Source organism: Trachurus trachurus, assembly GCF_905171665.1.
Source record: "Trachurus trachurus genome assembly, chromosome: 22".
NCBI classification, from domain to species: Eukaryota; Metazoa; Chordata; class Actinopteri; order Carangiformes; family Carangidae; genus Trachurus; species Trachurus trachurus.
The window spans coordinates 2,254,685-2,279,080 of record NC_139907.1 but is presented as its reverse complement, the minus strand read 5'-3'; the positions used below and the strand labels follow the sequence as shown (position 1 = coordinate 2,279,080).

The 24,396-nt window shown below is 40.7% G+C and overlaps 1 protein-coding gene across 1 annotated transcript in view; it reads left to right on the top strand.

Annotated features, from left to right (window-relative positions):
• npas3 (neuronal PAS domain protein 3) overlaps nt 1-24,396 on the top strand; it is a gene marked incomplete at both ends in the record, with an annotated part of 345,031 nt that overhangs the window by 305,825 nt on the left and 14,810 nt on the right. Inside the window, 3 exons of the mRNA XM_083998776.1 lie at nt 9,570-9,688; nt 12,939-13,132; nt 16,598-16,704. Of these exons, the coding sequence (XP_083854902.1) occupies nt 9,570-9,688; nt 12,939-13,132; nt 16,598-16,704 (420 nt within the window). The remainder of the gene's footprint in view (nt 1-9,569; nt 9,689-12,938; nt 13,133-16,597; nt 16,705-24,396) is intronic.

The following is a 24,396-nucleotide window of genomic DNA, read 5'->3' as shown; positions in this document are numbered from 1 at the left end:
CCTCTCATCCTTCTCTTCATCTTCCTCTTCCTCCTCCTCTTCCTCTCTTCCTCTCCTCCTCATTCTCCTTTTCCCCTCCCTCTCCTCCTCTTCCTCTCCTCCTCCTCTTTTCCTCTCCTCCTTCCCCCTTTCTCCTCCTCCTCCTCTTCCCCTCTTCCTCCACCCCTCCTCCGCTCCTCTTCTTCATCCTCCTCCTCTTCTTCCCCTCCTCCTTTCTCCTTCCTCTTCTCTTCCTTCCTCTCCTCTCCCCCTCTCCTCCCTCTCTTCCTCCTCCTCTTCCTCTCCCTCAGTAAACCGAAAAATTATCACCCAGGTTTTTCTTCCTGACACAATTTGTCAAATCCTCCCTGATAGGAAACACATTCTATTCATGAGTCTCTCCCCCTCCTCTCCCCCCTCTCCCCCTCTCCCTCCTCCCCCCTTCTCCTCCTCTTCTCCTCCGACTGACGGTAGCAATTCAATTACAGCGGTGGAGGCGATAGTGAGCCGGAGAGGCAGGAATATGACAGGACAGTTACAGAGTGTTTGCACAATTAAACTTTCACTGACAATACTCTGTGTGTGTGATGAACGCCTCGCTCCGCCGCCACCGTGTGTGTGTGTGTGTGTACGTATATATGTGTGTGTGTTATGTCTACCTTTACACACAGTATATATGTGAATGCATGTGTGTGTGTGTGTGTGTGTGTGTGTGTGTGTGAGCTATACGGCACATTTGTCATGATTCCCTCTCGCCCGTCACCTTCACTGATCCACTCCCCTGGCTCCGGCTGCTGGTGCATTGTGGGTAAGAATCAGGAGGCAGGAGGAGGAGGAGGAGGAGGAGGAGAGGAGGGGGTGAGATGGTGAGATGGTGGGAGAAGGGGAGGAAAAATGAGGAATAGAAAGAAGAGAAGGACATACGTATAGATGAAGCCAGAAAAGGAAGAGAGGATGATGAGGAAGAGAAAAAGGAGAAGGAAAGTAAGACACTAAGGTAAGATGAAGAGGAGGGAGAGGAGGAGGAGGAGGAGGAGGAGAGGAGGGGGTGAGGTGGTGGGAGAAGGGAGGAATAGAATGAAGAGTAGGACATAACGTATAGATGAAGCCAAGAAAAGAGGGGATGGAGGAAGGGGATGATGAAGAAGAGAAAAAGGAGAAGGAAAGTAAGAAAGTGAGGTAAGATGAAGAGGAGGAAGAGGAGAGGAGGGGGTGAGGGGGTGGGAGAAGGGAGGAAAAATTAGGATATAAAGAAGAGTAGGAGATGAAGCCAAAAAAGGAGTGGGTAGAAGAAGAGAAAAAGGAAAATGGAAAGTAAGAAAGTGAGGTAAGATGAAGAGGACAAAACAAAAAAGAAAGAAAGAAAGAAAGAAAGAAAGAAAGAAAGAAAGAAAGAAAGAAAGAAAGAAAGAAAGAAAGAAAGAAAGAAAGAACAGGATGGAGGAATGATGATGAGAAGGAAGAAGGGGAGGTGCAGACAGAAAGGAAGTGGAGGTGGAGGAAAAGAAAGGAGTTGTGTGTTGAAAGAGGGAGGAAGAAAAAGGAAAATAAAGGAGAGAGATGGAAAAGAAGAGGAAAGTAGGGAGGAAGAGGAGGAGAAGGAAGAGGAGGGTGCAGCTGGCGGTCTCCATGGAAACGGTTCAAACACAACGCAGCGTCAGGATGAAGGAGTTGAAGTTGCAGCCTCCAGATAAGTTTAAAGAAACAAACACAATAAGGAAGTGTCATGGAAGTGTCACCTCGGTTTTAACTGTTGTGTTATTATGGGATGTAGTTTGAGAAACGAGCAGCAGCTGCTTCATGTTGTGGCTTAAGTTGTAAATGAAGACAAACTGTTGCATCTTGGTCCCTGAGCTGCTGCTGGAGCTGGTTTGTTTCCATCTTTTTTTTTCAACAAAACTTTATTGAAAAGTTCCGATCACAGTCAGAACATTGACCTTGGATAGTACAAAACAAAGTCTGGCATCTCAAACTAAGGCTGTGTTTGAAATCATCCACTCATTCACTCATTCCCTATCCTCATTCCCTATCCACTACATCATGAAACAAACCGGACACATGAAAATAAAATAAGAAAAACCGGACACTTGTGGGAACATTTGAGGATGAGATTCTGTGTGGTTGTGTTTCTCGGACAATAAACTGTTGAAATATCGGAAGTTTGGTTTGGTCGACTACTGTTGTGTGTCCCGACCTCTGTGGCTATTAGCTTAGCTCGTTAGCTAGTGGATGAAATTAATCGCGGAGAATTCGAACAACACTACAAAATGGAGAACACACTATATATAGTTAGTGCACTACATCCGTGATAGGGGGAGATTTACAACACAGCCTAAGAAAATAAGAGATATAAATTGAATGAAGTGCATATGTCAGTAGGCCTACAGGTGTAATGCTTTGTTTCCATCAGTGTGTTGCGTTAACACTGTATGATGTCATCAATGAGGTCACAGACAAACTTTACTTTTCATTTCATCTCTTTCCTGAATCTGAGAAACTTTGACGTCGAGCTTCTTCGTTGTGATGTTCAGACACACAGACACCTGACTGCAGTTTGTCGTCGTGGCGATGTGTCGTCATGGCGGCGGCGGCGGCGGTGATGGAGGTTGCAGCGACCTTGCCGTAGTATAGCTGCTCGCTTTGTGTCTCGCCGCCGCCGCCGTTAGCTAGTTATCAGTCGGACACAACGGGCCTCGCGAACCAGGCAGACTGACAATGATACACACCGGCCCACAGAGACTTCACACACACACACACACACACACACACACACACACACACACACACACACACACACGTGCGTGGAAGTAAAACCCCAGTGCACTCTGGGTATTGTCCAAAGATCACAGGCGTAGGTGAGTTGTTCTTTTTAATTAATCATTTGTCCTTCAAACGGGGGGAAGTTTCTGCCGTAGATAATTAGGTCCCAGAGTCGCAGCCACCTGCCGCCTTTGTAGCCCTAATCTTTGTCTTGTAGGAGCGTCGTCCCCGAAGACGCCACGGCAACGCACGCCGAAACGAGCTGAATGAGAAAACACCTCTGAATCCCCACACGGTCTTCCTCCTCCTCCTCTTCTTCCTTCTCCTCCTCTTCCTCTTCTGTTCATCGCCTTTTTCTTCTCTACAGTCCCTCTGCTCCTCCTCCTCCTGCTCCTTCAGAATAAAAGTAGATGTTTGTGTTAAAGCTCCTTCAGAATAAAGGTAGATGTTTGTGTTAAAGCTCCTTCAGAATAAAGGTAGATGTTTGTGTTAAAGCTCCTTCAGAATAAAGGTAGATGTTTGTGTTAAAGCTCCTTCAGAATAAAAGTAGATGTTTGTTAAAGCTCCTTCAAAATAAAGGTAGATGTTTGTGTTAAAGCTCCTTCAGAATAAAGGTAGATTTTTGTGTTAAAGCGCCTTCAAAATAAAGGTAGATGTTTGCGTTAAAGCGCCTTCAGAATAAAAGTAGATGTTTGTGTTAAAGCTCCTTCAGAATAAAGGTAGATGTTTGTGTTAAAGCTCCTTCAGAATAAAGGTACTGTAGATGTTTGTGTTAAAGCGCCTTCAAAATAAAGGTAGATGTTTGTGTTAATGCGCCTTCAAAATAAAGGTAGATGTTTGCGTTAAAGCTCCTTCAGAATAAAGGTAGATGTTTGCGTTAAAGCTCCTTCAGAATAAAGGTAGATGTTTGCGTTAAAGCGCCTTCAAAATAAAGGTAGATGTTTGTGTTAAAGCTCCTTCAAAATAAAGGTAGATGTTTGTGTTAAAGCGCCTTCAAAATAAAGGTAGATGTTTGTGTTAAAGCTCCTCCTCCTCCTCCTCCTCCACCTCCTCTTCTTTTTCTTCCATTCATTTTCTGTTTTTCTCTTCCTGTTTATTGTTGTAGTCATGACAACACAAAGGTCAAAGGTCACTGTGACCTCACAACCTGCACAACTTTCAACACAAACTTCAAACTGGATTGAATATCGGCTTCGTAGTGATGTCATAATGTTCACTCACTTCTTTCCCTCCTTCTCTCTTCTCCTCCACCTCCTCTTTCTCCTCTTTTTCTTCTTTTTTTCATCTTTTCTCCTTCTTCCTCACCCTCTCTTTCTTTTTCCGTCCATCTCTCCTCGCTCTTTTTGCTTCTCTTTTTTTAATCCCCTTTTTACCCCTTTCATTCATGCAGAAATGGTTTAATGTGTGTGTGTGTATGACAATGAAAGTGATATCTTTGTGTGTGTGTGTGTGTGTGTGTGTGTGTGTGTGTGTGTGTGTGTGTGTGTGTGTGTGTGTGTGTGTGTGTGTGTGTGTGTGTGTGTGTGTTTCTATGGGGAAACTAATCCCATTAATTCAAAGTGCATAACAAAGAGAGAAAGAGGGTCCAGCTCCCCTGTCGTTCCTCCGTCCTCCCTCTCTTCCTCCCCTCCTCTCCTCCTCCCTCTCTCTCTCTCTCTCCATCATCATTATTCCTCCGTCAGATCGGCGGCTGATTTCCTGAGAGAGAGAGAGCCGACCGACTGATGGAGGGATGAAGGGAGGGAGGGAGAGAGGGAGGGAGGGAGGAGGAGACAAAGATTTTTCTCTCCTCCTGGGATCCTTGTGTTGTTTCCTTCTCCTTTCTCCCCCTCCTTTTCCTCCCTCTTTCTCCCTCTCTCTCCTTCTCCTTTGTCCGTCTGTCCTCTCTTCCCCTCCTTCATCTCCATCCTCCTCTTTTTCTTTTCCTTCTTTTCATGGTGTTTTCTCTGCTGTTCTTCTCTTTCCGTCTGTCTCCCATCTCTTTTTTCATGTTTTGCTTCTTTCTCTCCATCTGTCATTCTTACTTTTTCCTCCCTCCATTTTTCAACTTTTTTCTTTTCATCTTCCGCTTCTTTCTTTCTTTCTTTCTTTCTTTCTTTCTTTCTTTCTTTCTTTCTTTCTTTCTTTCTTTCTTTCTTTCTTTCTTTCTTTCTTCAATTCTCATCTATTCTTTATATTCTCCATCCCTCTTTTACATTTACCATATCCACCTTTTCTTTCACTCCTCCTCCTCCTCACTCCTTTCTCCCCCCTTTTCCTCCTTTTCCTCCCTCTTTCTCCCCCTCTCTCCTTCTCCTTTGTCTGTCTGTCCTCTCTTCCCCTCCTTCATCTCCATCCTCCTCTTTTTCTTTTCCTTCTTTTCATGGTGCTTTCCGTCCGTCTCCCATCTCTTTTTTCATGTTTTGCTTCTTTCTCTCCATCTGTCATTCTTACTTTTTCCTCCCTCCATTTTTCAACTTTAACTCTTTTTTTTATTTCTCCTCCCAATTTCTTTCTTTTTTCTTTTCATCTTCCTCTTTTGCTTCTTCAGTTTCATCTTTCTTTCTTTCTTTCTTTACTTCTCATCTATTCTTTATATTCTCTGTTCCTCCCTTCTTCTTTTTCCTCCTTTATGTATCTCTCTTACATTTACTGGTCTTTATTATTTCTCCTCCCGATTCTTTCTTTCTTTCTTTCTTTCTTTCTTTCTTTCTTTCTTTCTTTCTTTCTTTCTTTCTTTCTTTCTTTCTTCTCATCTATTCTTTATATTCTCCGTTCCTCCCTTCTTCCCTTGCCTCCTTTATTTATCTCTTCTACATTTACCGGTATCCACCTTTTCTTTCACCTCTCATCTTATGTCTCACTCACTTCTCTTCCTCTCTTCTCTTTTCCTCACTTTCTTTCTTTCTTTCTTCCTCTCTTTTCTTTCATCTGTCACTTCTCCATGTTCAGGTTTGTCATCTCTCTCTCTCTTTCTCTCTCTTCAAGGACATTTATATTATAAAGGATGAATTTGCATATTAATTCATTTCTTTCAATTTTCTCAGATTAGACGTTGTCAACACGTATCAGCGCTGATCAAACCAGCTCGTCCACCAGAGACCTGAGTGTGTGTGTGTGTGTGTGTGTGTGTGTGTGTGTGTGTGTGTGTGTGTGTGTGTGTGTGTGTCTGTGTGTGCGTGTGTGTGTTAGGGGAGTTGAGGAAAGAAAAAAGGAGGGAAAAACATAACCAGCCCTAAACACACACACACACACACATATATGCAGTAGAAACACAAACACACTGTGCTGAACGAGTCCGTCCACGTGTGTGTGTGTGTGTCTTTGTGTGTGTGTGTGTGTGTGTGCGTGTGTGTGTGTGTGTGTGTGTGTGTGTGTGTGTGTGTGTGTGTGTGTGTGTGTGTGTGTGTGTGTGTGTGTGTGTGTGTGCGCGTCTCATTTGTTCAGATGTTTGAAACAACGTCTTTACATTTCCTGGACAAACAGGATGTGAATGACGACGTCGCCTCAGACAAAAGGTGTGAACAGGTGTGAACACGGTGACATCACAAAGAGCTGAAGGCTTCGGTCACACACAGCAGACTAACTAAACAGCGTAAATACATCCCAACACGTCGCCATAGTGACCTAGAATGAATCAAATGTGACCTGATTCAGCAAAATGAGACACAGTGACCCAAATTTCAAAATTGAGTCTATGGATATTCTCATTCGTCCAGGTCATCGTTCGCCTCTTATCCAAGGGGCTTCATCAGTTCGTATGCAATCTCAAAATTGAGATTTTGGTATCAATATAAAGAGGAGAAAATAAGCTTTAGAATGATTCCCTGGTCAAAGTCATAAATTGGATGGTTTTCAAGATATGGCCATTTAATCATGGTCTTCCACTCTCTTTTTCTGATTAAACTGTGTTTAAACACTAGAACGTCTCTAGTTTAAAGGCTAGCTGACTCTGGCGTCTGTTCCTGTACCACGTACCCCCTTGTTGTCATAGAGGCGCCATTCACTGACCCTTGGAAAGCAGATAATATAACAATTCACATGCTGTTTACAGCTCGTCTCTATCATAAACGGTTCAGATGTGTTTTCATGTTTTGTAAAGCGTGTGCAAGCTTTGCGTCGATGCTACGCTCGGTTTAGCATCTGTTCCCGTACTACGTGATTAGACGGACCCCATCCTTTGTTGTCACAAAAGTACCATTCAATGACCCTCGGAAAGCGGAGAATCTCACGATACAGATGCAGTTTACAGTTCGTCTCTATCACAAACGGTTTGGAAGTTGTAATGTTTTGTTGATGTTTTGTAAAACATGTGCAAGCGTTGCATCAATACTACGTTTGGTTTAGCGTCGATGCTACGTTCGGTTTAGCATCTGTTCCCGTACTACATGATTAGACGGACCCCGTCCTTTGTTGTAACAAAAGCACCATTCAAGGACCCTCAGAAAGCAGAGAATCTCACGATTCAGATGCAGTTTACAGCTTGTCTTTATCATAAACGGTTCAGACGTGTTTTCATGTTTTGTAAACGTGTGCAAGCATTGCATCGATGCTACGCTTGGTTTAGGATCTGTTCCCGGACTACGTGATTACATGTGGACCTCATCCTTTGTTGTCATAAATGCACCCTTCAAGGACGCTTGGAAAGCAGGAAATCCCACGATTCCGATGCAGTTTACAGCTCGTCTTTATCATAAACGGTTCGGAAGTTGTAATGTTTTGTTGAAGTTTTGTCAAACGTGTGCAAGCATTGCATCGATGCTACGCTCGGTTTAGCATCAACACTACGCTCAGTTTAGGATCTGTTCCCGTAGCTACATGATTACATTACATGTGGACCCCATCCTTTGTTGTCATAAATGCACCCTTCAAGGACCCTCAGAAAGCGGGAAATCCCACGATTCCAATGCAGTTTACAGCTCGTCTCTATCATAAACGGTTCATAAGTTATTTCACGTTGTGCTCGACTGGAGGGTTAAAAGTTGCAAGTCAACTTTAATCGTCATTTTCGTGCCTTTTCTCAATTATCTGGACTATGAAACTTTGGGAGATTGTTTTTGAATGTCATTTCTTTGAAATTAACAAAAACATTTTTTTTTTTTTAATTGTTTTTCCACGTTATCAGCTGATTATCTAAAAATCGAACGTTGCGACTTCCGACTCATTTCGCCAGAGCGGGTCACAAATAGTCAAAAGGCGGTAGTTTGGATGTGACTTCTTTTCTTCTGTTGCTCCTGTCGTAGTGACTTTGTCGACCACTAGAGGTCGCCTAGCAACAACATAACGTGTCATATCCTGTGTGCGTGTGTGTTTGTGTGTGTGTGTCTTTATGCGTTTAGCTGTTTAACCCTTTAACCTCCACATAAAACGGTTTATGTGATACGATTATTATAACTGATGCAGCTGATGGACTAAACCACAGGGTGCAGAGAAATACAGCCACACTGGACTGTGTGTGTCTGTGTGTCTGTGTGTGTAGGCCAGTGTGTGTGTGCGTGTGTGTGTGTGTGTGTGTGTGTGTGTGTGTGTGTGTGTGTGTGTGTGTGGCGAGACGAGACGGGGCGTTCCCGGCTGTCTCTCCTCCCATCACTCCCCCTGATGGATGGAGAAGTTATGAATATGCAGTTGATTTCTGGGAGCCTGATGGCAGCTGACAAATGGAGCGTCTCACCTTCAGTAACCGCCGCCGCTTCCTGAGTGTGTGTGTGTGTGTGTGTGTGTGTCTGTGTGTGTGTGTGTTTTGAAGGACGAGACCGTTGCAGATTGTTGTCGATTGTCGTGTCTTGATTGATTGATACTGATTGATGACGTCACTGCAGCTGGAAACTGATCGTCTACATTTATTATTTTCTTTATTTAATCGTCAGGAATCAAATATTTTTATTTCTATTTTATTTATTTTGTGTTAAAGTTTGTGTTAAAGCACCTTCAAAATAAAGGTAGATGTTTGTGTTAAAGCTCCTTCAAAATAAAGGTAGATGTTTGTGTTAAAGCTCCTTCAAAATAAAGGTAGATGTTTGTGTTAAAGCTCCTTCAAAATAAAGGTAGATGTTTGTGTTAAAGCTCCTTCAGAATAAATTATTATTTCTTTTTAAACAAACTTTAAAGAATCTGTTGTTATTTTATCTTTTCAAAGGTGCTATATGAATAAAGTTTTGTTTTTTTTGCAGAGTGCATTAAACAAAAACAATATTTCCCTCTCCCTCTTCTCTTGGTGAGGATGGAGGCTTTTATTTTGACAGTCCTGACGTGAGAAGATTACAGCTTTCAAACAAACACGTCGAGCGTTTCTTTCCTCCTTAACCAACTTTTAATTTGTGTCTGAACTTCCTGTTTCTCCTCATCTCGTCTCGTCTCGTCTCGCCTGACGTGTTTTGACATTTCGCCGTGCGGCTGCTGCCACGTCGAGCTGATTGGCGGGTTTGACAGCGAACTGTGATTGGTCGACAGCGTGAATGTATTTATTTGTTTGTTTTACACCCGATTAAAAAATCATTCTGCTGGTGTTTCGGTGTCAAACTCTTTCTCGCCTTCACAGACCTTTAAGAAAAAACAAACACAGGAAACATTTAAGTCCTGATTCTCTCTCTCTGTGATGAGATTTGTGATTTTTGGATGAAATTCAGATTCTTAAAAGCTTCATGTTTTATTCTTCTTTTTCAGCACTGAAGAACCTATTTAAACAGGATTTCACTCAGTTTTGTGTCTGATTCAAATTAAATATCAGATTAATAATTAAAAACCAACAGTTGAGCTCTCTCCAGCACCAGTTTTTTGGGGATCTGAGTGATAATATATTAAACACAAAGTTTTTAAACTGGTATTTCCTGTGTGTTGTGTTTCTGTCTCAGTGGAGTCGAGCAGCCCGAGTCTCCTGGCGCCGGACAACACGCTGGAACGATCCTTCTTCGTCCGGATGAAGTCGACGCTCACGAAGAGAGGAGTTCACATCAAGTCCTCAGGATACAAGGTCAGAGAAAAACTACACCTACTGTACTGTACCGGAAAGATGTTTCTGTCAAAGCTCCTTCAGAATAAAGGTAGACGTTTGTCTTAAAGCTCCTTAAGAATAAAAGTGGATGTTTGTGTTAAAGCTTCATTAAAGCTCCTTCAAAATAAAGGTAGATGTTTGTGTTAAAGCTCCTTCAAAATAAAGGTAGATGTTTGTGTTAAAGCTCCTTCAAAATAAAGGTAGACGTTTGTATTAAAGATTCATTAAAGCTCCTTCAAAATAAAGGTAGATGTTTGTGTTAAAGCTCCTTCAAAATAAAGGTAGATGTTTGTATTAAAGCTCCTTCAGAATAAATGTAGATGTTTGTGTTAAAGCTCCTTCAAAATAAAGGTAGATGTTTGTATTAAAGCTTCTTCAAAATAAAGGTAGATGTTTGTATTAAAGCTCCTTCAAAATAAAGGTAGATATTTCTGTTAGAGCTTCTTCAAAATAAAGGTAGATGTTTGTGTTAAAGCTCCTTCAAAATAAAGGTAGATGTTTGTGTTAAAGCTCCTTCAAAATAAAGGTAGATGTTTGTGTTAAAGCTCCTTCAAAATAAAGTAGATGTTTGTGTTAAAGCTCCTTCAAAATAAAGGTAGATGTTTGTGTTAAAGCTCCTTCAAAATAAAGGTAGATGTTTCTATTAAAGCTCTTTCAGAATAAAGGTAGATGTTTGTATTAAAGCTCCATACAGTATAAAGGTAGATGTTTGTATTAAAGCTCCTTCAAAATAAAGGTAGATGTTTGTGTTAAAGCTCCTTCAAAATAAAGGTAGATGTTTGTGTTATAGGTCCTTCAAAATAAAGGTAGATGTTTGTATTAAAGCTCTTTCAAAATAAAGGTAGATGTTTGTATTAAAGCTCCTTCAAAATAAAGGTAATGTTTGTATTAAAGCTCCTTCAAAATAAAGGTAGATGTTTGTATAAAACTGCTCTATTTTTATTGAATCACTCAGGAGACAGTGACTTCATTATCAAAGATGAAAAGGAAATTGATTTTAATTAATTGATCATTGGTTCAGCATCTTCAGTGATGTTGTTTTAATAAACTTACAGGTCGAGCTTTTACTTTAGCGTCATTTATAAATAAAAATAAAACAACAACACTTCCTCTTTTCCTTCAGAGAGACAGACGACTGAATCATCAATGAAGTTTGATGTTTTATTCTCACACACACTGGGACTGTGTGTGTGTGTGTGTGTGTGTGTGTGTGTGTGTGTGTGTGTGTGTGTGTGTGTGTGTGTGTGTGTGTGTGTGTGTGTGTGTGTGTGTGTGTGTGTGTGTGTGTGTGTGTGTGTGCACCATGTTCCACCTGGCAGACTCAGATCACATGCAAATCACAGCGGAGAGAGAGAAGCACATAAATATTCACACGCATGCATATATTACTACACACATTTGCACTCACTTGACACACACACACACACACACACGAACACACACAAACACAGTGTTACAGTCTGAGCGCTGTCATGTTGCTGCTCCGTACTAAACAAAGAGGCTGATTCAGTTTCAGAAACATGAATCCACTTCTCAACAAACACGATACAGAATCAATAAATTAATCGATTTATCCGGAACAAATACACAAACACAAACCGACAACTTAATCCAGACAGAAGTCAACTCTTTTTCCTCTTCTTTTCCTCTGTTTTTTGTTATTCTCCTTGAAATAAAAAAGAAGTTTAATCAATATTCGTGATAGAAATAATAAATGTTTTACTACATTATTCAGATTTTACAAACTGAACTCATCTGAAAAACACACAATGAAGTATTTTCTCACCCAACTCAAAGAAGAAACTACGGTGGCCCTGAGAGTCCACACAGAAAAAAAAACTAAACAATCTTCACTCTGAGACATTTAAAATGCAAATCAAGAATCTATTATTTAATATTCAATAAATATAAGTTAAATATAAGTGGAATAAGCTTCTACAAGTTGAACAGCAGCTGAAGTGTCAAACTGCAGCTTTAAGACTTTATTGATTGAGGTTAAAAAAACAAATATTAACAAATGTTCATTGATAAATTTTCTGTAACTTATTGGGTAACACTTTAGATTAGGGAACACATATTCACCATTAACTAGGTGCTTATTAATATGCATATAAGTAGCTTACTAGCCTTATTCTACGTAATTTGTGTGTGTTTGTATGTGTCTGGTGAAACGAAATGTGAAGAAATGGTCATGTGAAAAAGAATTTCCCTAGAGGGACAATAAAAGTCTTAAGTCTACCTCTATTACACCATGAATTAAGATTTTTCCTAATATTAACTCCTAATTATCGCTTATTCTTTGTAAATTAATGCATTAATGCTACAGTATACTAATTCAGAGTGATAAAGGAAGAATTACTGTTCTTGTGCTACTGCCCCAATAACCCACTGGTTATTATTCAGAAACAACAATGCATTCATTTACAATGAATAAGCAATAATTAGGAGTTAATATAAGGAAAAATATTAATTCATGGTGTAATAGAGGTAGAATAAGGCTTTGTAGAATAAGGTGTTAATAGAGTATGTGAAGTTACGTCACGCCGCTTTGCATTGTGGGACGTTGGGCGCCATCTTTGGAGGATCGCGGATGTAAACACTTGCTCGTCCCCCTAAAAAAAGTTCCCCAAAGTCGCTTAAAAGTAATCATGGTGGGACAGTACTGCTGCCACAGTCGTATATATGCACCAATACCAAAAACAAGATAGTTCACGATGTCTGGATCAGTCAGTGGAGTAAATCTGGGTCTAGAATCCAGTCCCTCAACGGCAAAACATATCGACACCGTTAATAAGTTGTAGTTTTTCTGTGTACCTTTGTTTCTCGTTAAATTTGAGTTTATCACGATACGTTCCTCCTTCGTTTCCCTTCCCCTTCTCCATTTCTTTTTTTCTTTTTGTCCGTCTTCCTCATCTCTTTTTCTTTCTCTTTTTCTTCTTGCTCGTTTTCCTCCGTTTTCCCCACTCTCTGTTTACGTTTGCGTTCCTCCAAAGATGGCGCCGACGTCCCACAACGCAAAGCGGCGTGACGTCAGCTTCACATTCTCTATACGTGCTTAATAATGACTAATAAGGAGCTAGTAAGCTACTTATATGCATATTAATAAGCACCTAGTTAATGGTGGACATGTGTTCCCTCATCTAAAGTGTTAACAAATTCAACGTTTTTTTGTCTGAATGTGGATGTTCATTCTCTCTCTGACCTTTGACCTTTGACCTTTGACGTCCAGGTGATCCATGTGACGGGCCGCCTGCGGATCAGGATGGCGTTGACCCACAGCCGCTCGGTGCCCAATCAGATCATGGGGATGGTGGTGGTGGCCCACGCGCTGCCCCCGCCCACCATCAACGAGGTCCGCATCGACTGCCAGATGTTCGTCACGCGGGTCAACATGGACCTCAAGATCGTCTACTGCGAAAACAGGTAGAAGCCGTCACATGGTTTTACATTTCAACTCTAGTTTCATAAGAAAAAAACTTCAGTATTTTTAATTTAATTGCAGGAATACAAACCAAAAATAATAACGATAATAAAATAAAATAAAGATTTAAAAAATTCAACTTGTTCCTGCCAACCAAGTCGGATTATATGTTGTGAACAGGAACTTTATTTTGAAGGTTTTATTCCTTATTTGGATTAAAAGCTAAATATTTAATTAAATGAAATAATTTTAAATTGACCTTAATAATAAATAAATAAAACATAAATGATTATTATTTAACACATAAAATACATAAAATTTGTGTCATGATGACCATAAACCTCCGTCTTTGCAATCACACTTTAATTTGAAAGGTTTGACAACTTCTTATTTCACTTGTAACAAAGACTTGTATTTATTTATATATATCATATTATAAATTCAGAATGAACAAGTTTATTTTACTCCAAACGCATCAATAAAGTTTATTTTCTTACTCATGATAAAAACACCCAGTGTTAGTCCATGTTAGATTACAGGTGGATTAATTATCATGCAGCAGTGACATGAAACATGATGTCATGCACTTTTTTTTTTAGTTCTGTATTAATGTGCAATGATTTTTAGTGTTTATTAACTTTTATTTTTTATTATTTCTTTAAATCCATTTTTTTTTTTTTTTTTTTTTTAATCTATTTTACAGCTTTAGAACAAATGAAGAGACCACTTCAAATGTTTCTTCACTCAGTTTCTCTACATGTTTGGCAGAAGGACCTCATTATTTACTATATTTTGGCTCTGGCAGGAAATGTGCTGTATAAAATATCTTCTTCTTACTTAACGAGGCACTGATGAGGTCGTCACCTAAACCAAATCTTATTTAATAACCAGTATAAAGAGTATAAAAACCACTGCTGAGGGTTAATATTAATCCACCTACATTGAGTTCTGAGTTTCTTTGCATCCAGGTGTCATTTTCTGCAGATAAATGCTCTAAATCACAATATTTTCTTCCAAATTTGGGACAAATGTTGTCAGTAGTTTATAAAATCAAACAAAAGGTGTTCATTTCACTCTCACACATACCTGTAGATAGTAAAAACCAGAGAAACGGATCGTTATGTAGCTCTCTCCATGCTTGTCTGTAGCTGCTGTCTATAACTTTTCCCTCAGTAAACTTCATATTGATTGTTTCATTGATAATAATTATAATAACGATAGGAGCTGTTGTCATATTTCTGATCATTTAATCGACGTCTTTACAGAAACAGTTTCTTTTCTTTTTTCTTTTTGGTTTCGAACCCTAAACTCTGTGGTTCCTTATGTTATCTACATTCATGTTTCATCGCTGCTGCTGAAAGGAGAGAGAAATAAGGAAAAAAAAAGGTGTCATTTTCTGCAGATAAATGCTCTAAATCACAATATTTTGTTCCAAATTTGGGACAAATGTTGTCAGTAGCTGTCTACACATACCTGTAGACAGTAAAAACCAGAGAAACTGATCATTATGTAGCGGTCTCTCTCCATGTTCATCTATAGCTGTTGTCTTTGTCTTTTTATTATAAGACAACTTTTCCCTCAGTAAACTTCATATTGATTGTTTCATTGATAATACTCATAATAACGATATAGGAGCCGTTGTCATATGTCTGATCATTTATCGACGTCTTTACAGAAACTGTTTCTTTTCTTTCCCTTTTTTGGTTTCGAACCCTAAACTCTGTGGATCCTTCTGTTATCTACATTCATGTTTCATCGCTGCTGCAGAAAGGAGAGAGAAATAAGAAAAAAAGAAAAGAAAAAGAAAAAGCGGAGTTGTCTCTCCCGTGTCTGTTGGAGCTTCTTATTCATGAGGAAGTCTGACCCAATCCTCCTGGTTTAACAGAGGAATATGTCACTGATGGATCTATCTCCCTGCCGGTGTCCAGATAAAGCAGATAGGCATCGGGATCTGGCTGCGGAGTTAACCGGCCCGACCACGCAGATCCATATCAAGGAGAAAGAAAAAAAAAAACCTTCATGTTTTATTATAAAAAGAGAAGTGGGGAGGAAAAAAATGATAGTAGACAGATTGCTTTTTTTTTTTTGTGGGTGGAAGAAGAGACACAATGCGAGGCAGAGGATGATATTGGATGCGGAGCGACAGACATTACAGCCTCGTTCTCAGGATGAGTTTCTAAGAGAATGAGAAAATGGGAGGATGGATTTTTTTCTAAAGAACAGAGTGTGCTGTTATCTGCCTGCCAGACATTAGTCCTCCTCCTCCTCTTCTTCCTCTTCCTCCTCCTCCTCCTCCTCCCTCACTCGTCCTCCATCAGAATGATACCGGGGAAATTGTTCTGTCTATCCTGTGGCAAATTTGTTCAAATTAAAGCTTTTAAAGCCGACGACGTGTTACCTGCACGAGCGACTGACGGGCTTCACTCCCTCTGTTGCTGCTGCTTCCTCTTCCTCTTTCTTTTCCTCTTCTTTTTTATTTTTCTACTTCCTCTTCCTCTTCTTTTTCCTCTCCTCCTTCGATCAGTCGGTTTAATTGTCGAGCAGGAAAGACAAGTTCCACATCTCAGAGTCTCACACTTTACTTAAAATCTAAAAGTCGCTCTTACAAACGGGACGTGTTTGACTTTTTATGACCAGACACCAAACTGAAAACATCTTTTTTTTTCTCAGTTTGAACATAAACAAGCCCCATTTTAAAAGTTTAATAATTTCAGAATAAAACTTCATTTATTCCATTATTCCGCTTTTCTGTCAGGTCCAAACTTAACAGTTTAACAGAGCTGATTCCTCTACTTTTATTTGATAAGTTTATCTTATTACAGAGCAACTTCTGCAAACATTCACAGTTAGGACTTAGCGTCTTATTCAACTCATGGCCCACATCCTGTAAAAAGTTTATTTTCTTTTTACTTTTCTTTTTTTTAAACAATATAAATCAAACAGTTGAGCAGAAACTAAAAGCAACAGAAATGTTCCACTGTCCATCGCTGGTCCATCACTCTAAAGGAGCCTTAAAGAGAAACAACAATTATTTTGTATTTAAAACACTTCAGAATATAATTTATAATATATATTTTTGCTACAGTGTTTTAATTTATATTACATATTTATATATATGTAAAGCCTTTCAGACGTACACTTTTGTACAACACCTTGTAACAGCTGCATAAACATGAAATGAAACAAATATAGATAAAAGAAAAGAAAATAATAATAAAAACATTGCTATTTTAAACATTTCAGTAATATTTAACATTCTAATATTTTACTTTATATAATTTCACCTTTTCACCTTTTTTCTGACCCACTTGAAGCCTGTTTACATCCCACAGGTCAGGAACCAAAAACTGAACCTTGACTCTGTTTAACTTGATTACCTGCACCTGAACGCAGCACGGTAGCAGATGATGTGTGTGTGTTGTCAGTGTGTTTTCAGTGTGTGTGTGTGTTTGTGTTTCTCTCCTCAGGATCAGCGACTACATGGACCTGACCCCGGTGGACATCGTGGGGAAGCGCTGCTACCAGTTCATCCACGCTGAGGACGTGGAGGGAATCAGACAGTGCCACCTGGACTGTGAGTAGCCTAACGCTGCTCTCTGATTGGACAGTGGAGTCAACGCTGTCATCAATGACACATTTCTACACACACAAACACACACACACACACACAGAAGAAGCTGAATAAAGGTTGAATACAGGTTGAAATTAACAAAATCTATTCACAAAACCCTTAGTTTTCTCGACTGCACCACCTTGTGGCCGACAGGTGTAACTGCAAACGGTGGGATGTTAGATCTCATTTATATTTAAAGGTACATTGTGTAACTTCTCCTGTTATCTCTTCATGAAAATCGATTATCTGGTTCAAAAGTCTGTTTTTCGTTGGAGCGTTACACTGATGCTGCATTCACCTGCAGTCGGGCAGACGGCCGTCGGTCGCTAACAAAGCAGATGTATTTTAGTCACAGAAGTCCAGAGAAAGCCGGTAAAACGATACCACATTGCCATGACAACATATTATTGTCACGTGTATTGTTTTGCCTCGTGCTGACGGACCACTTGTTTACATAGAGGCTTGTTTATGCCGTTACTGTACGTGCAGCGGCTGTTGTCCGTCTGCCGTCTGCCCAATTTCAGGTGAATGCAGCATGAAAAATACCATTGAGTTGCTTGTGATATACAACCGCAACGCTAGATGGGAGGAATTCCTACACAATGTTCCTTTAAACGAAGATTTCTTGGACATGTTTTGACGTGTTTGACAGAGAATAAACATCTTCTATCTATCTTCTATACACTATCACAGCGGCCATATTTGTAGTTTCCTGAACCCTGAAAGTTAAAAGACGCTCAGAGAAAAGTTTCTACAGAACTCTACAGTCTTGTCAGGAGGTATAAAAAAAACACACACACACACACACACACACACAGGAAGTGGTGTGGTGTTTTAGTGTCTGTCTGGATGATTTGCGGCGCTGTGTTTGTGGCTGCAGTCAGGTTTTTACTGTGGTGGTAAAAGCCGAGGAGGCGTTCAGCGTTTTCACGGCGTGTCGGACTCGGGGGCAGTGAAGGCGTTTAGGCAGAACGGCAAATAATAATAACCAGCAGAGAGATGGGACGGGCAGCAGTGGCTGATGGGAGTTCACGGCGCTCAGCTACAGTCAGATACACTCAACTGTCCTCTGTCCTGTGACCGTGCTGCATTCAGGTGTCGTGCGTTTGTTTGCAGTCACGACAGTTTTTAACTTCCTCCAGATGAAAACACGTCACAATTCTGAATATTCAAGTTAAAAAAGTTTGGTTTGATAAAATTTGATTTCATTAGTTATGCTCAAAACATATAAATGTGTCCCTTTTTTCTCCCTCTCTTGTTAAAGGGATAGTTCAACATTGGCCGATTGCCATAATCCCTATAGTCATAGCAGTAGGTTCTTTACCTTTAATTCATGTAAAACCGCTGATGCACGTTGCCTTCAGGGACAGTTTTTCATCAAGCAGTCTCTGTATTTCCCTCTAAAACAACTCTGTCTGGTAACGTTGTGTTATTATCTCATAGCGTGGTGAATGTGCAGGTCACAACTTGTCCACCAGAGCGTTGTGGAGTTGTTGGATTGTGTATTTGATGAGTTTGATGAGTTTGAAACCAAGAAATCCCATGAGCCTCCGTAGCGTAGCTCTGAGCAGCTCACGGCTCTGCTCCGCCGTTCTAAAAACAACTTGCACCGACAGTTAAAGGTAACGAACCTACTGCTATGACTATAGGGATTATGTTGAACTATCCCTTTAACGATCAATAACTTTATTGATCATGTCCTCAGTGCATCTCTGTGCATGGGAGATTTGATGTAATTTACACTTAAAACAAAGACTTTAATTAGACTTTTTTAATACAGTATGAGTTTGTATGTGCACTATAGACATATTTGTATTGTATTAATTTAGTGCAGGAGCTGCTGTTGGCTCCACAAGTGATAAGAGTCAGTGTTAGTATTAGCAAGTGGAGCCAAGGGAATAATAACTCCTGCACAAAGACACAAGTCAGAAAACATCCATCTTATTGTGTCTGTGGAAACACTTTTGCAGCTCATGTAGCTACGTTTGTGTCTTTTCAGTATGTTTTCTGAAGTTGTGTTAAAGGGACAATGAGGAGTTTCTATTTGGTTATAAAAAAGTCTCACGTTAATGTGGATGAATCTACGTTACCACTTGTTAATGGTCCATTTTCGATAAATCTATGGTTTTGTCTCTATGGTTATTTTGTTATTATTAGTGGTGGTGGAAATGCTGGGCGAGCCGACCAGCGTTTCTTTACTTTCGGTTTCGTGGCGAGTCATGAGAATAACGCCGCCGAATCTCCGTTTATGGTGGGAACTACGACGGTATGTGATCGTCTTCCAACCTCTGACTTTAATTCTTGATGAATGAAAACATGAGTCTGTCTTGCGCCGGTCAAAGAATTTCACTTTTCCAAAACTCCTCGTTGTCCCTTTAAGTGTCGAGCGCTCCGGTTTCTCTCAGGTTTCCGTGTATCTTTGCAATAGATTTAAAAAGAAATCTCTCCTACTACTTCTTAGTCTCTGAATTCTTGCAAACGTATTTCAGTTAAAACACATCCCACCACCTGTAGATGAGTTTCTGAACCTGCTGTTTTAACTGGTGACAAAGCGAAGTCGTGTCACACAACTCATCACCAGAAAGAAAAAGCAGCAGCGGCAGCATGAAGCTCCCTGAAACTTTTTCAATTACCTTCTCCAAAAGTTCCCGAGCTCTGAATATCCAGAGTGGCAATCAGGAAGTGACTAGTCTACAGTGGCCCGGTGGGGTCAGATGGAACGAGAGGAGGAGGGGGGTTAGGATGTGTAAGACACGGGAAAAAAAAAAAAAAAAGGAAGTGAAATGCGGACGGAGATTATTCCTCTCTGTCTGCGGCGAGGATGGGAGGTCAGGGAGGCGAGGCGGCAGCCGACGGTTTAAATGACTCGGTTTTAGTCGAGCGTGGTCTAATACAGCACCTCCAGTCACCTCGGCTGCTCCTTTTATTCTCCCTCTTTCAAAATTAATTTCCTCTTTGAAAGGGGGGCTTTCAGAAATGGATGGCTACGAGGCACTGGAGGTGCTCCGTCTTTTCTCTATTCGTTTCTTTTTTCTTTTTTTTCCACCTTCCTTCCTCCCTCCTCCTCTCTTCATCCCCCCCATCAATTGCAGCGCGGTCAGATTGTTCTGAAATCTGCCTTTCTTTGGGGCGCTTTAATTTGGTGCCTTCATGAACCTGCTGCTGATTGTGTGGAAGCTGATTTCAGAGCCGCCGTCTAATGATTCTCAACTTTCTTTTTTTTTTTCAGTTTTTTTTTTTTTTGTTTCCAACAGACGAGTTGAAACTGTCGTCTAATTGGACGGTGATAGGTTCAGTTTGTGTTAGAAATGGACAAATGAAACGTCAATAAGAATTTTCACTTGTTTGAACACGTTGGATCTGATTTTATCTCAGGAGTGTTTAAAGGGATAGTTCACCCAAAATTGAAATTTCATTAACTCATTATCTCCTCCCCCTCATGTGGACTAAGGGCTGGGAGAAGTTTCAGAGTCCTCCGTGGCTTCTCTGAGTTACAGGGGGTCTCGGCGTAGCAGTGCATGTCCATATAACGGTTGTGAATGGATACCACTTTTCTTCGTAACAAAAAGACACACCAAAAAACATCCAAATACCTCCATGCTGCTCGTATGTAATGTCCCTCTTGTATTGAAGCCCCGAAATGCGAAATTGTTCCGAAAAAAATTAAATAAGTCTATATTTCAAGCTTGTTTGCAGTGGGTCAATACAAGAGGGACATTACATACGAGCAGCGTGGAGGTATTTGGATTTGGATTTTTGGTGTGTCTTTTTGTTACGAAGACAGTTGGTATCCATTTGCAACCGTCATATTGACAAATACTGCTGCACGGAGACCCGCTGTAACTCCGAGAAGCCACGGAGGACTCTGAAACTTCTCCCAGCCCTTAGTCCACATGAGGGGGAGGAGATGATGAGGAAATTTGAATTTTGGGTGAACTATCCCTTTAAGCTCTGGGTCCTTGGGTTGTTCTTCAGTTTGTTTCCTATGTTGTTGTTCCTCAGGTTGTTGTTCCTTGGGTTGTTCGGATGCACGATAATTATCGGACCAATGAGAAGCAGGAAATAATCGGTTTAAATTTTTCGTGCATCACTAGTTGTTCTTCAGATTGTGCTTCAGTTTTTCTTTGAGTTGTTCTTCAGGTCAGAAGCTTCCTTCATCTGCTGTTGTTAACACTTCCATGTTTCTCACATTCTGTGTTATAAACTGTTTTCTTGTCTGTAACAACATCTATTGCACGTCTGTCCGTCCTGGGTGAGGGATCCCTCCTCTGTTGCTCACCCTGAGCTTTCTCCTGGTTTTCCCTGTTAAAAGGGTTTTCCATGGAGTTTTTCCTCAGTGGATGTGAGGGTCTAAGGGCAGAGGATGTTGTTATGATGGGATGTAAAGCCCTTTGAGACAAACTGGTGGTAAAAACGGACTGTACTAATGAAATTGCCTTGCCTTGTTGTTCCTTGGGTTGTTGTTTTATAGGTTGTTCCTCAGTTTGTTCTTCAGATTGTTCTTCAGTTTTTCTTTGAGTTGTTTGTCAGGTTGTTGCTCCTTGGTTTGTTCTTTAGGTTGTTCCCCAGGTTGTTGGTCTTCAGGTTGTTGTTCCTTGGGTTGTTCTTCAGTTTTTCTTTGAGTTTTTTCTTCAGGTTGTTGTTCCTCAGTTTGTTCTTCAGTTTTTTCGTTGGGTTGTTCTTCAGGTTGTTGTTCCTTGGGTTGTTCTTGAGGTTGTTCCTCAGTTTGCTCCTCTGGTTGTTCTTCAGATTGTGCTTCAGTTTTTTCTTTGAGTTGTTTTTTAGGCTGTTCCTCAGGTTGTTCTTCAGGTTGTTGTTCCTTGGGTTGTTCTTCAGTTTTTCTTTGGGTTGTTCTTCAGTTTGCTCCTCAGTTTGTTCTTCAGTTTGTTCTACAGTTTTTCTTTGAGTTGTTCTTCTTTTAAACAAGAATACTTTCTTGTTTAAAAGGGCTTTTGGGTGTTAGATGCTGTGGGATGTGACTCACCTCTCATTTAACATTGTTTTTGCCTCGACCCCCTCGGGTCGATCAAGTGCCACTTGATGTTCCCATATGTTGTTATCTGTGCTGTTACTATGTAATATGCACAGTACTTTCTATATTTTATTGCGTATTGTTATGTACTGTATGATGGTTTTATCTACGATGTGAAGCACTCTGTGTATTCGTACTGAGAAGGGTGCTATAGAAATAAAGTACTTACTTCAGGTTGTTGTTCCTTGGGTTGTTCCTCAGTTTGTTCTTCAGTTTTTTCTTTGGGTTGTTCTTTAGTTTTTATTTGAGGTGTTCCTCAGTTTGTTCAGGTTGTTGTTCTTCTTGCTCTTCAGACGTGTTTGAGGACGTTGGCCATGAGACACCAGAAGGAGCTGAACCTTTAATTTGCTCCTGGTCAAACTGCAGGAGAAGTCCCTGAGTTGAGTCTGTCTCCATGTTGTCGTCTGGAAGCTGCAGCTGATCAAGTGATTAAAAAAATCACAACTTTCACTTCCTCCACGTCTCTTCTCTTCTCCATTTCTGCAGAACAGCAGCAGCGACTCACCGGCTCTGATTCCTTTCTTTCTTTCTTTTATTTCTTTCTTTTTCAATCTTTTTGTGGGATTTATCTCCACCACGTCTGCTCTCGGTTCCCCCGCCGCTGCAGGAGTCGGATAGTTAGGGAATCGATCAAGGTGTATTTTAGAGGGATAGCCTGTTCTCTCAACAGGGATCTAAATTTTAAAAGGGTTCTTTTTAAGTGGAGGACGAGGCGTGATCCCTCTCTGTGAAGAGGCATCACTCTCTAAGTCTCTATCATTACCTGCTGACAGCCGGTCTTAGCCCAGGTCAGATCTCAAAGTCAATCTGTCCTCGTTTCCACTCCGAGAACAGAGAGAAGAGAAGAGAAAGAGGAGAGATGGGGCTTGTTTTTTGCTTTCTTTTTTTTCCACAAAGAAAGGGAGGGAAGCAGAGAGAGTGATTTGTAGGCAGAGAAAGGATGAAGAGCAGAGAAACTACTTTGCACAAGGGATGAAGACAGAAATTTGCCTTTTCTCAAAGATAGAAAGGGAGAGAGAGAAAGGAAGGAAGAGAGCTGGGAATGAGAGATTCAAAGATAGAAAAAGAGAAAGAAAAAAAATCACAAAGAGATAGAGAGAGAAGAGAGAGCAGAAAATGTGTTATTAAGGTGGAGGAAGCTGCGGACCGGAGCTTTTCAGAAAGACATGGAGGGAAAGAGGACGAAGATGATGTGAAGACGGACTGACGGAGAAGGGGATAAGGAAGTTAAAGCATGAAAAAAAATAGAAAAGTTAGTAGAAAGACAGAGCTGAAGAGGAAGTAGAAGAACAAGATGGAGGAGTGGGAAAGAAGAAGGAAGACGACAAGACGACGTTTCTTTGTTCATTGATCACCACATGTCACAGTTTGGGGTTAAACAGTTAAAAAAAATCTCCTCATGTAAACACAAACACCTGTGACAAACATTTAATTGGTTTAAGGGATAGTTCAACATTTTGGCAAATTGGCCCATTGCCATAATCCCTATAGTCATAGCAGTAGGTTCGTTACCTTTAATTGTCGGTGCAAGCTATTTTTAGAACGGCGGAGCAGAGCCGTGAGCTGTTCAGAGCTACGCTACGGAGGTTCATTATGGGATTTCTTGGTTTCCCTCATCATCAAAACTCATCAAATACACAATCCAACAACTCCACAACGCTCTGGTGGACAAGTTGTGACCTGCACATTCACCACGCTATGAGATAATAACACAACGTTACCACACAGAGTTGTTTTAGAGGGAAATACAGAGACTGTTGATGAAAAACTGTCCCTGAAGGCAACGTGCATCAGTGGTTTTGCATGAATTTCCCTCTAAAACAACTCTGTGTGGTAACGTTGTGTTATTATCTCATAGCGTGGTGAATGTGCAGCTCACAACTTGTCCACCAGAGCGTTGTGGAGTTGTTGGATTGTGTATTTGATGAGTTTGAGGCTCTGCTCCGCCGTTCTAAAAACAGCTTGCACCGACAATTAAAGGTAACAAACCTACTGCTATGACTATAGGGATTATGTTGAACTATCCCTTTAACGATCAATAACTTTATTGATCATGTCCTCAGTGCATCTCTGCACCTGCACCAAACTAAGAAGAAAAATTTGTTAGTTTCACCTGCAAAAATCAAAAAAAATCAAATGCACTCGTCTATTTGTCAGAAGACGGAGGGAACGAGAGAAGAGGAGAAGCTTCACCTTCATATAGGGAATGGAGGATTTTTGTTTTTAGAGTAAAACACGGGAAGAGAGGAAAAAGAGTGAGAGACATTAGGAAGAGCAGAGAGGGAGAGAGAGAGAGAGAGAGAGAGAGAGAGAGAGTCACAGAGGAGAAGATGACAGCAGAGAGAGAGAGAGAGGGTCGAGAGACACCGACAGCGAGTGAAAGAGTGAGAGTGAGAGAGTTGCACTGAAGTGAAGCTCAGTGGGTTTAAGCCTGCAGGCGCTTTAACACCAGCTCGTCTCTACGGACTCACACCGGCTTTAATGAAACACACACACACACACACACACACACTGAAAGGAGTGTGTGTGTGTGTTTTATCTGTCTGTAGACAAAACACACACACACACACACCTGTGAAGCTACACACACAACTAAGTGAGTAAAACACACAAAAGTCAGT